The 13,365-nt window shown below is 39.1% G+C and overlaps 1 protein-coding gene across 4 annotated transcripts in view; it reads left to right on the top strand.

Moving 5' to 3' along the window:
* LOC137040859 (NACHT, LRR and PYD domains-containing protein 3-like) overlaps positions 1-13,365 on the top strand; it is a 128,127-nt gene that overhangs the window by 9,615 nt on the left and 105,147 nt on the right. For 3 of the 4 annotated variants that reach the window (XM_067416596.1, XM_067416595.1, XM_067416598.1), the window contains exons 3-8: positions 1,742-1,915; positions 2,020-2,193; positions 2,296-2,469; positions 9,829-10,002; positions 10,084-10,130; positions 10,283-11,706. The exons of the other annotated variant lie outside the window; for it this stretch is intronic. In XM_067416596.1, the coding sequence (XP_067272697.1) occupies positions 1,742-1,915; positions 2,020-2,193; positions 2,296-2,469; positions 9,829-10,002; positions 10,084-10,130; positions 10,283-10,818 (1,279 nt within the window). In that variant the 3' untranslated portion in view covers positions 10,819-11,706. Of the gene's footprint in view, positions 1-1,741; positions 1,916-2,019; positions 2,194-2,295; positions 2,470-9,828; positions 10,003-10,083; positions 10,131-10,282; positions 11,707-13,365 lie in introns of those variants that run through there. 4 annotated transcript variants of the gene reach the window in all.

Genomic DNA, 13,365 nt, shown 5'->3' with positions numbered 1-13,365 from the left:
AACAAAGCAAACTGAGAAACATTACAGTGAACATAACTCATAAACATGAACATGAAACATGAACATGAACCAACACCAAAACACCGTGACAGAAGATCACAATGCAAGCGGGAGACGCCTTATGTTATGTTCATTACGATCACAGATGACAACACTATTCATGTACAGCAGGGTAAGATTAAATACATTTACGTTTAACCAGTTTAATAGGGAGAGGTACTGAAATATAGACCTTTGTTTATGTGTTTTTGACCTAATGTTACACTGTACATTATGTGAGAAAAGTTAGTTATTTAGGTTTGTATATTAACATGGACTCACTAACTGTAACTTAATGAGAGTATGACACCCTGAAAATCCTCTCAGGAGACCTGGAATTGGTGTTACTCCACATACATTGTTTTACATTACAGCAAAATACACTTAGGCCAGTTAGGTTTTTTTTTGTGACAGTTTAATAAAATGTACTCTTTTGTTATTTATTTTAACGCTGTACAACTAATTTCTACATCCAGCAGCAATGTAATAGTAGCCTCCCTTTTTTTTTATTGTGCCCTTTGGCTTTCCGGTTTCCATCTTTAACTGTCTCTGTCTTTATCTTCCGCTATCGGTCCTCCACTTAGTGAAGGGGAATCGTCTCCAAAAGAGTGGATTCCTCTAATCTTTAATAGTCCTAGTGTCAGAGTCGACTCGGGCACAGGAATCAACTCTCGTTTTCGACTCTGTTGCTGTGTCTGAAATCACTAAAACCAGGTTCACACATACTCTGCTTGCAGTGCATATGCACTACATATTGTAGTACATATGCGATGCAGGGGCAGTACAAACGTATTGAGTGTTTACATAATGTCAGATTCACACCAGTGTTAATTTTATTAACAAAATGTATAAAGTATTTTGTTCCCCCATGACTTTTACAAGACAATGGCGAGACAATACCAATGTCATTAAACAATAACTGTGACCTTATCAACATGCAATATCACTGATTCAAAAAGACTAAACTGAAATGTGGTTAAAAATATATATAAACATGACCAAAATCATACTTTATTCTTTTTTTTGGTCATATAAAGGAGTATACAAAACATTACAGACTGTTTTCATGAGCGTTCATGCTTACAGTTACAAAATGTTAAGGATTTAAATCTGCCAACCAGAGCTGTTCTGTTAAAAGAACATGTTTTCTACCCAGTGTTTCACCTAATCTTTGCAATATGACAACCATGTGCATGGACTATCTCTACACTGTGGAAGAATCATGGATGGTCTGAAAACACAGACAAACAAGTAAGCTGGAATTCAGCAATCTTCATTTGAGATGTTTTGCTTTAATGAAAGTCATTCAGTGCAATGTCAATACAGCCTATTACTCTGATTAAAATTTCAGGTCTCTCAGCCATCTCTTTTTCTACAGTTTTTCTACAAATCTCTTTCTTGTTCACTCTCTGTCCTCCCTCATCATGAATGGATAAGCATCCTACTGCTGATTCGCTACAAGTGCTAGTCCAAGCTACTTTCAACAGTTTTTCTCAGAAATTGCTTACTGCACCTTTAATGAATCTGAATGATAAAATTATCAGATTTTCTCTCATGCTCACAAGTTTATCTTATTGTTATTCATGCAGGAATTTTAAACAAATATTTTGTTCCAGGTTCCTGAGGACAGACAACTGGCGACTTTCTTTACATACCTTTCTTATTATTTCATTATTGTTTTAATTTTGTTATTTAATTCTAGACTTTCTGGCTGTAATCTCACTGATCAGTGTTGTGAGAGTTTGTCATCAGCTCTTCAATCCTCAAACTGTGTCCTGAGCGAGCTGGACCTGAGTTACAATTGCCTGCAAGATTCAGGAGTGAAGCTGCTCTCGGATGGGCTGAATTGTTCAAACTGTCAGCTGCAGATACTGAGGTTTTAAGAACATATCAAATATAATTTACAGTCAGCCAGGCATAATATTATTGCGTTTTTGTAGATGATCTGACAGTTGATGTGTGTGTTCTGCTCTCTTTCAGTCTTACTCACTGTGATCTTACTGTTCATTGCTGTGAGAGTTTATCATCAGCTCTTCAATCCTCAAACTGTATCCTGAGAGAGCTGGACCTGAGTAACAATCACTTGCAGGATTCAGGAGTGAAGCTTATCTCTGGTGGATTAAAGAGTTTAAACTGTAAGCTGCAGATACTGAGGTATTTAAGAACATTTATGATATAATTTACAGTTAGATGGTCATAATGTTGATGTGCATTTGTAGTTGATTTGACTGATGTGTGTGTTCTGTTCTCTTTCAGTTTAACTCACTGTAATCTCACTGTTCAATGCTGTAAGAGTTTGTCATCAGCTCTTCAATCCTCAAACTGTGCCCTGATAGAACTGGACCTGAGTAACAATGACCTGCAGGATTCAGGAGTGAAGCTGCTCTGTGATGGACTGGAGAGTTCAAACTGTCAGCTGCAGATTCTGAGGTAATTTAGGGAGATTTTAAATGGTCTGTCTGTTGAAAAAAAAAAGCATAAATATACACTGCGAACATTCGCTTTCAAGATAAAGCTCAGTACTAAAAAAAAATTCAGCTTATGATTCTTATTAAGTGGAGGTAATTTTTTAGGATTCTTTACCTAACTTAAGTCTCTGAGATCCTAACAACTTGCACTTCTGGAGACTGCAGGTAGGTTGCAGTTCTGGAAAATGGTGGCGCTGGAGACCTGGCGCTGGGAAAGGGTTCTTGATGGTTTCACACTTCATTCTTCACCTTAATTCTTAATTCTTTTGCAGTTAACTTGTCTTTTCTTCACCACCTGTTTTTGTCTGACCCTGCTGATTCAATGATAATATCACTGTCCAATGGTCATGCCTTGGATCCCATCCCAACTGTTGTGCTCAAGTCCTTCATTCCCATTGTCAGCCCAATCATCACCCAGTTTGTTAATCTCTCTCTTAAAACTGGTCATGTCTTCTTGCCCTTAAAACTGCTCTCATCCGTCCTATACTTAAGAAACCAACCCTAAACCCGGAGGTCCTTGCTAATTATAGGCCGATCTCCAACCTCACCTTTCTGTCAAAGGTTCTAGAGAGGGAAGCCACCTCTCAGCTCCACAGCCATCTAAAAAACAACAACTTATTTGAGTTTTTATTTCAGTCAGGCTTTCGCTCGGCCCACAGCACCGAAACCGCTCTGCTTAGGGTGACAAATGACCTTCTAATGACAGCTGATTCAGGATCACCATCACTGCTCATTCTTCTCAACCTATCAGCGGCATTCGACACCGTGGACCATACCATCCTCCTGGACTGCCTCCACAATACAGTTGGACTATCTGGAGCAGCACTGCAGTGGTTTCGGTCTTACCTTTCTGACAGGACTGAGTGTGTTATATTGGGAGAATGTGAGTCCAGGCTGCTTCCTGTTACATGTGCTGTTCCACAGTGGTCAGTTCTCGGCCCAATCTTATTCATCCTCTACATGTTTCCCCTCGGTCCTGTCATCAGCAGACATGGACTATCTTTTCATTGTTATGCTGATGACACGCAACTTTATATCAAAACTGCCCCAAGTCCCTCCACAGCTCTGACACGACTCACCACATGTCTTGAGGAGATTAAGGCATGGATGGGAACTAACTTTCTCCAGCTGAGCTCCAGTAAAAGAGAGGCACTACTGGTTGGCACCCCTCATCAGATCCACTCCTCTCCCTTAACCCAGCTCATCTTTGATGGCCAGGTCATCACTTTCTCGTCCTTAGTCACAAATCTAGGGGTTCGGTTTGACCCACAGCTGACCTTCAATGATCACATTAAGCACATTTGTAAAACTTCCTTCCACCACCTTCGAAACATCTCCAAACTCCATCCCCTTTTAACCTTTCCAGATGCAGAGAAACTTGTCCATATCTTTGTCTCCACCAGGCTGGACTACTGCAACAGACTCTTCAGTGGGATTTCTGGCAGAAATATCCAGATGCTTCAATACATCCAAAACAGTGCTGCAAGAGTCCTTATGAGAGTCCGTAAATATGATCACATAACTTCCATCTTACACTCATTGCACTGGCTTCTTGTTTTATCCTGGATCGACTATAAAATCCTCTTGCTCACACATAAATGCATCACCGGACATGCACCTCCATATCTACAGGAACTCATCACTTTAAAATCCTCCAGCTGCACCCTCAGATCTTCAGGCCACCTGCTTCTGCAAGTCCCCACCACCAGGCTCCATGGGAGATCGAGCTTTCTGCTCGGCTGCACCGTGGCTTTGGAACCACCTTCCCAGTGAGCTGAGAGCAGTTCAGAGCCTGGACCAGTTTAAAGCTGAACTGAAGACTTTTCTGTTCAGAAAGGCTTTTATGTGTTGATTGTTTGTATTTTTCTTTATTTTTACTTTTTATTCATTTTTTTAATTTAATTTAATTTTGTATTTATTTATTATTATTATTTTTATTTTATTTTTTTCCCTTTTTCCATTGTTGCACTTTGAGATTCTTATTATTAATTTCTAGTATTGCATTAGTATTCTATCTTTCTCATGGGCATTTAATAATTTTTGACCATTAGTCTGAGTTAAATCTCTTTGTCTGGCTCATTTTATCTGTAAAAAATTGTGCCTAATAATTCTACACACCTGAATTTAAGCAGACATTAAGCAATTGGATAGTCAAGGCCATCTCTCTTGCCTACAAGGTCTCTGGTCAGCCCTTACCTTTGGCCGTCAGAGCTCATTCAACTAGAAGTATGGCAGCCTAAAAAGCCTTTCTGTCAGGGGTGTCCCTTCAAGATCTGTTTGATGCGACGGGCTGGCCCTCTCCGCTCCCATTCATAAGATTTTACAATTTGGACTCTCTGCTTCAGGTTCACAGGTGCTCTTGACTTAGATGTGCTCACAGTATTCACGCAAACAGGCATTTGTAAGCACTGTGGTTTGGGTATTGTTCCCAAAGCATCAATACTTTGATGCAGCATGAGTTCCCTCAAAAGGGATTGTCTTGTTTCCTGAGAAAGGAATGAGATACTGTGTCGCCCTGCCATACTTCCTGCATCACTTTGATCGACTTGCTTTGGCACTTTTGAAGCTAACGGATGGATGTCATTATGGATGTGCTTTTATGCTTTCCTGGTCATGACATCAACCACCCAAAACGTTCTATTTCAACATTGAACTAATTTCTCACACGTTTCAAACTCAATCTCACAGAGGCATTGCATTTACATTTACATTTACATTTAATCATTTAGCAGATGCTTTTATCCAAAGCGACTTACAAAAAAGGGGCGAGCAATAGAAGCAACGAAACAGCCAAGGCCAACAACCTGCAAGAGCTGTAAAAATACTTACTTAATCAAGCACAGTACTCAAACAAATATATATATATATATATATATATATATATATATATATATATATATATATATATATATATATATATATATATATATATATACAGTCTTGTTCAAAATAATAGCAGTACAATGTGACTAACCAGAATAATCAAGGTTTTTAGTATATTTTTTATTGCTACGTGGCAAACAAGTTACCAGTAGGTTCAGTAGATTGTCAAAAAACAAACAAGACCCAGCATTCATGATATGCACGCTCTTAAGGCTGCGCAATTGGGCAATTAGTTGAAAGGGGTGTGTTCAAAAAAATAGCAGTGTCTACCTTTGACTGTACAAACTCAAAACTATTTTGTACAAACATTTTTTTTTTCTGGGATTTGCAATCCTGTGAATCACTAAACTAATATTTAGTTGTATGACCACAGTTTTTTAAAACTGCTTGACATCTGTGTGGCATGGAGTCAACCAACTTGTGGCACCTCTCAGCTGTTATTCCACTCCATGATTCTTTAACAACATTCCACAATTCATTCACATTTCTTGGTTTTGCTTCAGAAACAGCATTTTTGATATCACCCCACAAGTTCTTAATTGGATTAAGGTCTGGAGATTGGGCTGGCCACTCCATAACATTAATTTTGTTGGTTTGGAACCAAGACTTTGCCCGTTTACTAGTGTGTTTTGGGTCATTGTCTTGTTGAAACAACCATTTCAAGGGCATGTCCTCTTCAGCATAGGGCAACATGACCTCTTCAAGTATTTTAACATATGCAAACTGATCCATGATCCCTGGTATGCGATAAATAGGCCCAACACCATAGTAGGAGAAACATGCCCATATCATGATGCTTGCACCTCCATGCTTCACTGTCTTCACTGTGTACTGTGGCTTGAATTCAGAGTTTGGGGGTCGTCTCACAAACTGCCTGTGGCCCTTGGACCCAAAAAGAACAATTTTACTCTCATCAGTCCACAAAATGTTCCTCCATTTCTCTTTAGGCCAGTTGATGTGTTCTTTGGCAAATTGTAACCTCTTCTGCACATGCCTTTTTTTTAACAGAGGGACTTTGCGGGGGATTCTTGAAAATAGATTAGCTTCACACAGACGTCTTCTAACTGTCACAGTACTTACAGGTAACTCCAGACTGTCTTTGATCATCCTGGAGGTGATCATTGGCTGAGCCTTTGCCATTCTGGTTATTCTTCTATCCATTTTGATGGTTGTCTTCCGTTTTCTTCCACGTTTCTCTGGTTTTGCTCTCCATTTTAAGGCATTGGAGATCATTTTAGCTGAACAGCCTATCATTTTTTGCACCTCTTTATAGGTTTTCCCCTCTCTAATCAACTTTTTAATCAAAGTACGCTGTTCTTCTGAACAATGTCTTGAACGACCCATTTTCCTCAGCTATCAAATGCATGTTCAACAAGTGTTGGCTTCATCCTTAAATAGGGGCCACCTGATTCACACCTGTTTCTTCACAAAATTGATGACCTCAGTGATTGAATGCCACACTGCTATTTTTTTAAACACACCCCTTTCAACTAATTCAACGAATTGCCCAATTGCACAGCCTTAAGAGCGTGCATATCATGAATGCTGGGTCTCATTTGTTTTCTGAGAATCTACTGAACCTACTGGTAACTTGTTTGCCACGTAGCAATAAAAAAATATACGAAAAACCTTGATTATTCTGGTTAGTCACATTGTACTGCTATTATTTTGAACAAGACTTTATATATATATATATATATATATATATATATATATATATATATATATATATATATATATATATATATATAATATTTGGACAAACAAACTGAAAATTTAAAAATTTAATTGGATAGGTGCTAGTCTTTATTGGTCAGGTGCAATTGGAAAAGATGTGTCTTTAGATGTTTTTTTAAAAATGGCTACAGACTCGGCAACACAAATTGAGATCGGCAGGTCATTCCGCCAGGTGGGGAGGTGGGATGGAACCACGAGGCGCCATTCACTCGCAGAACGCAAGCTTCTGGAGGGTGTGTAAGTCTGAACAAGCGAATCTAGGTATATTGGTGAAGAGCCAGTGGTTGCTTTGTAGGCGAGAACCAGTGCCTTGAATTTGATTTGAGCGGCCATTGGCAACCAGTGCAGTCTGATGAAGAGAGGCGTAACATGAGCTCTCTTCGGCTCATTAAAGACCACTCTCGCCGCTGCATTCTGGATCAGCTGCAAGGGTTTGATAGTGCATGCTGGAAGGCCAGCCAGAAGAGCATTACAATAGTCCAGTCTGGAGAGAACAAGAGCTTGGACCAGGAGTTGTGCAGCCTGTTCTGATAGGAAGGGTCTAATCTTTCTAATGTTGTATAAAGCAAATCTGCAGGGCCGGGCTGTTGCAGTAATGTGGTCAGTGAAGTTTAAATGGTCATCAATCACAACTCCAAGGTTCCTGGCTGTCCTGGAAGGAGTTATGGTTGATGAACCAAGCTGAATGGAGAAATTTTGATGAAGTGCTGGGTTGGTTGAGACAACAAGTAATTCAGTCTTTGCAAGATTGAGTTTAAGGTGATGCTCCTTCATCCAGTCAGAAATGTCTGTCAGACAGGCAGTGATACGAACACTGACTGTAGGATCATCTGGTTGAAATGAGAAGTAGAGTTGAGTGTCATCAGCATAGCAGTGATAGGAGAAGCCATGTTTCTGAATGACAGAGTCTAATGATGACATGTAGATGGAGAAGAGAAGTGGTCCAAGCACTGAGCCCTGAGGAACCCCAGTAGCTAGATGATGTGACTTAGACACTTCACCTCTCCATGACAACCTGTAGGACCTACCAGAGAGGTAAGACCTGAACCACTGGAGAGCAGTCCCTGAGATAACCATCTTCTGAAGTGTTGACAGGAGGATCTGGTGGTTAACTGTGTCGAAAGCAGCAGACAGATCCAGCAGAATGAGCACTGAGGATTTGGAAGCTGCTTTTGCCAGTCTCAGTGCCTGAGTTACAGAGAGCAAGGCAGTCTCAGTCGAATGGCCGCTTTTGAAGCCGGATTGGTTGTTGTCCAGGAGGTTGTTCTGTTCAAGAAACATAGAGAGTTGATTGAACACAACTCACTCAAGTGTCTTTGCAATGAAAGCAGAAGGGATACCGGTCTGTAGTTTTCTAAAAGTGCTGGATTCAGGGAGGGTTTCTTAAGCAGTGGGGTTACCCGAGCCTGCTTAAATGCTATGGGAAAGTTTCCCGTGTGAAGAGAAGTGTTGACAATGTGAGTGAGTGCAGGAGTGATTGAAGAAGAAATGGCCTGAAGGAGGTGAGTGGGTATAGGATCAAGTGGACAGGTAGTAGGGTGATTGGAAAGGATGAGTTTAGAAATATCTGCCTCTGAGAGTGGAGACAAGGATGGAAGTGTGTTCGTGTTAGTTGTTGAGATGTGCGTGTCAGTTTGTGGTGAGGAGAACTGGTTGCTGATGAGAGATGTTTTGTTTGTGAAAAATAATGCAAAGTCATCAGCTGTAAGAGTTGATGAAGGAGGGGGCAAAGACAAAGAAGAGAGGATAATGTTTTAAAGAATGTGCGAGAGTCAGAGCAATTGTTGATTTTGTTGTTGTAGTATGTTGTTTTAGCAGTGGAGACATTTGTAGAGAAAGAAGAGAGAAGAGACTGATACAAGGTAAGGCAGATAGAGTGGGGTGGGCTGGGCTGGTCTGGATGAAAGGGGGCAAAAACTGTCTAAGGAGCATCAACATTATCACGCAGCATTTTAATCTCTCCTCGGGGGAACAAGGGTTACAATCATAACCCAAGATATATCTTAAAGGAGAAAAAACTGAATGTGTATATGAAAGTTACTCAGAAACTTGTTTATTGAAAATGTATATAATCAATGTCACATTTGCGATTGTGCAGATGTTCAAAGAAAATACTTATTTATAAATATAAAAAAGGAACTAATTATTATTATTATTTTTTTACATTTTGATTGCATTCTGCCCCATTGCCCTGGAAAACATATTGGAAATGATCATTCTCTGTAAAGAAATGAGACATGTATCATGAGAATGCAACAATAGCTCTGTTAATGTGCGTTCTTTTGGGATAAAAGTCTTAAAGGGATAGTTCACCCAAAAAAATTTATTCTGTCATCATTTACTCACCCTCAAATTGTTCCAAACCTATATGAGCTTCTTTCTTCTACTTAACACAAAAGAAGATATTCGGAAGAATGTTTGTAACCAAGCAGAGAGAGCAACCACTGACTTCCAGAGTACTTTTTCCCTTACAAACATTCTTCCAAATATCTTCTTTTGCGTTTAGCAGAACAAATAAACTCATACATGTTTGGAACAATTTGAGGGTGAGTAAATGATGACAGAATTTTCATTTTTGGGTGAACTATCTCTTTAATAAAGCTGTGTAAAGTAGCCATGTGATCATAAATAAATAAATGGGAGCAGACACGATTCAATATGTGTTTTTGTAGATGTCAAGTTTGTTTTTGTCCATCTGTAGGTTGTCTGGCTGTATGGTGACAGAGGAAGGCTGTGGTTTTGTGTCCTCAGCTCTGAGTTCAAACCCCTTACACCTGAGAGAGCTGGATCTGAGCTACAATCACCCAGGAGATTCAGGAGTCAAGCTGCTCTCTGACAAACTGGAGGATCCAAACTGCTCACTGCAGATACTCAAGTGTGTCAAACACTGATACTGACATACTGAACGTGTGTGCATGATGTATATCTATATTAATGTGTGTTTGTGTGTTTATAGTCTTGATCATGGAGGAGAGATCAGGATCACACCAGGACTACGAAAGTGTAGGTTTTTCACATACTCACTCATCTAGTGTCTGTTGTTTTGTTGTCTAAAATGGCACTTAGGTGTGTAAGGGCAAAATGGGCATATGCTCTACACACACACACTCGTCTAGTGACTGTTGTTCTTGATGTTTCTCTCTTCTTTTGTTCAGATGTCTGTGATCTCACACTGGATCCAAACACAGCACACACTGAACTCATTCTGTCTGAGGGGAACAGGAAGGTGAAGTGTGTGGAAGAGGATCAGCCGTATCCTGACCATCCAGAGAGATTTGATTACATTCCTCAGGTTCTGTGTGGAGAGAGTCTGACTGGCCGCTGTTACTGGGAGGCTGAATGGAGCGGAGATGTTGGTATATCAGTGACATATAAAGGGATCAGGAGGAAAGAAGGGAGTAAAGACTGTGTGTTTGGATTAAATGACAAGTCCTGGAGTCTGTGGTGCTCTGATAAAGGATTCACTGTCTGGCATAATTATATCAGCACTGATATTCCTGCCATCCGTTCATCCTCTCAGAGAGCAGGAGTGTATGTAAATGTGTCGGCCGGCACTCTGTCCTTCTACAGCATCTCTGACACACGCGCACACACACACATACACACACTCAACACCAAGTTCACTGAACCCCTCTGTGCTGGATTGATGGTTTATTATGATTCTTCAGTGTCTCTGTGTCAGATTAAATAACACACACACTTGTAAATTCTCTTTCTAACATCCACAGAGTCATCAGATCTCACAGAATTACAGTTTTGTTAATTAATTTAAAGTTTCTTTCATTAATTAGTATCAAGATGTTATAAATCTAGATCAGACACACACTGCTCTGAATCTCTCAATGATGATGAGATATAATGAAGGACTGATTGATTTAATCATGAAGTGGTTTTATGAATAATTGATGTGAATTGATGACAGTATCAATAATCATGAATGTGATGAGATCAGTAGAATGAAACACAGAGGCTGAATTCAATCAGAATAAATTACCTGAGAGTCTCTTTATTTTCCCCACAGACTGTCTGCACTGATTTAGCAGCGATTGATTCACTGAATGAATTCTGCAGATCAGTGACAGTACCAACATTCACAGCTGAACACAGTTGATCACGGTGTAATTCAGTCTTTCAGGAGCGTCAGAGCTCAATCTGCTGCCTTCATTACTAAAACATCTTCATCAGCATCTCTTATTTTGAAATGATGGTCTTTTATCCTTTAATAGATTTACTTTACCATCTGCTCTGTCCCACTAACTCAGTTTTATATAAAAAAAACATACACTAATATAGTAAGAGCGTCTGCAGGTTACTCTAAAAGGTTTAGGTTACAAGGACTCAATACTTCTGGAACAATATTTGTATGGCTAGAGACAAAAAAAACTGAATTAACCCCCAGGGGTGGGCAAAGTTGCAGATGCCCTAACCTTGCATTTTTCAGTATGAAAGCATTGATTTTTGTCATACATATAAGTGTTCTACATCATTCGAAAATGTTAAGTGTCTTCATTTATTTGTGTATACTCAAAATAGAAACAAAATGTTGTGCTTTTTGTAAAATAAAGAAAAAATACATGAAGCACATTCTCTCAGTGAGGTCCGTTCTGAAATGTGTTTGAAAATGAACTGTAACTTAACAAATACTTGCCACACACACATGCGAAATATGACTTTAGAAAGCGTGACGTGTCTAATTTCACATTAAATAATTTATATCAAAAACAAATATTCTCTGTTTATGTAATCCATATGAAAGCTCGTTATCCAGTTCTTTGTGTTCTCAGCTGTGAATCCCAGCGTTGTACTATGGAATGTCAAAGCTGCCAATATAAAAATAAATAAATACATAAAAGAATAAATATATATGGAAATAAATAAATACATAGATAAATATGGAAATAAATGTAGAAATAATCATTCTTTTTTTAACATTTCTTTGTATATTTATTTATTTATGCATTTATTTCTTCCTACATTTATTTGTGCGGAGGGTATTTAGGAGGGTGGGATTTACCTCAGACATAGCAATCGAGCTCAGAGTTGAGCAAAGAGTTGAGGCCACAGTGACACCTTGTGGTGTGGCCAAAATACAATAAGTATAGCCTGCTGATGTTGATACTGTCTGTGATGAAGGACTTGGATATGTATATGGCCAAAATATTATATCACGGGTTATTTCATATCACCCTTACTGTACCCTACTGTGTTGTAAAATGTCCTGGGCTAACAAACATGAATAGTATTTTCAACAGATCTGATAACAGGGACTCTAAAAATGGAAGCGGTTGATATTTTCTCCAAAAAGGCTACAGTGAAGTCCACTCAAGCATATTGACCAATGCATTTGAAATGAGACCATGTTTTTCTATTAAGCGGTGGTAGTCTTTAGCCTACTTTCATAAACTCATGTCCAGGGGCAACCTTATTAAAAGTATGAACGTCACATGAATCCAAAAATATGGTATGATGGAATCAATGAAGTGATACATTTAATATGTTTAATATGAAACTAAAACAGACAGCAAGTGGCAGCAAGTCACTGTCATAATGAGTGAGTTCAATCAATTCATTTGATTCTGTATATTTGTTTCTGATCATTTCTATTTAGGCCTATGCGTTATTTAAAAAAAAAATATAATAATATAAATGTTAAAAAAGTTGGCAGAGAAGGGGTCATGTTCTGGGGTAACATGATCAGACTAATTACATAAAATTCACAATCTTTTTTAGATTGATCATAATCAAAAATGTGTAGTAGCACACTAACCCTAACCCTACCCAAACCCTTCCAATACAATGCACAATCATAGAACAGCATGAGGGTGAGTAATAAATTACAATATTTTAATTTTTGGGTAAACTAACCCTTTAACAGATTAACTTGTTTTCTTTTTCGCTGCAGGCCAGTCATTAGGGGGCAGTGTTATCTTGGGAAATTCCTTCTCCTCCAGAATGAGCTCTTCCATTTCAGTCCCTTCAGTCCAGCTTTGACTGTAGTCGTGATCACTGATAAGAAGCTGCTGTAGCTAGTTGTCACAATTCACTAGTGTGAGTGCCCGTAATCACTACCAGAGGGCACTCCAAACCGGACTGTCATCCTATCATAGATTACATTACCCATGATCCTTTGCCCAGACTCATTAGCACTCACCCTGCGTCCCAATTCGCATACTATCCATCCTAAATAGTATTCGAAAATAGAATTAGTATGTCCCAAATCGTAGTATGTTGAAAAGAG

This window comes from Pseudorasbora parva, chromosome 15 (genome assembly GCF_024679245.1).
Source record: "Pseudorasbora parva isolate DD20220531a chromosome 15, ASM2467924v1, whole genome shotgun sequence".
In the NCBI taxonomy this organism is placed as follows: Eukaryota; Metazoa; Chordata; class Actinopteri; order Cypriniformes; family Gobionidae; genus Pseudorasbora; species Pseudorasbora parva.
This window is presented reverse-complemented; position numbering and strand designations above follow the sequence as displayed.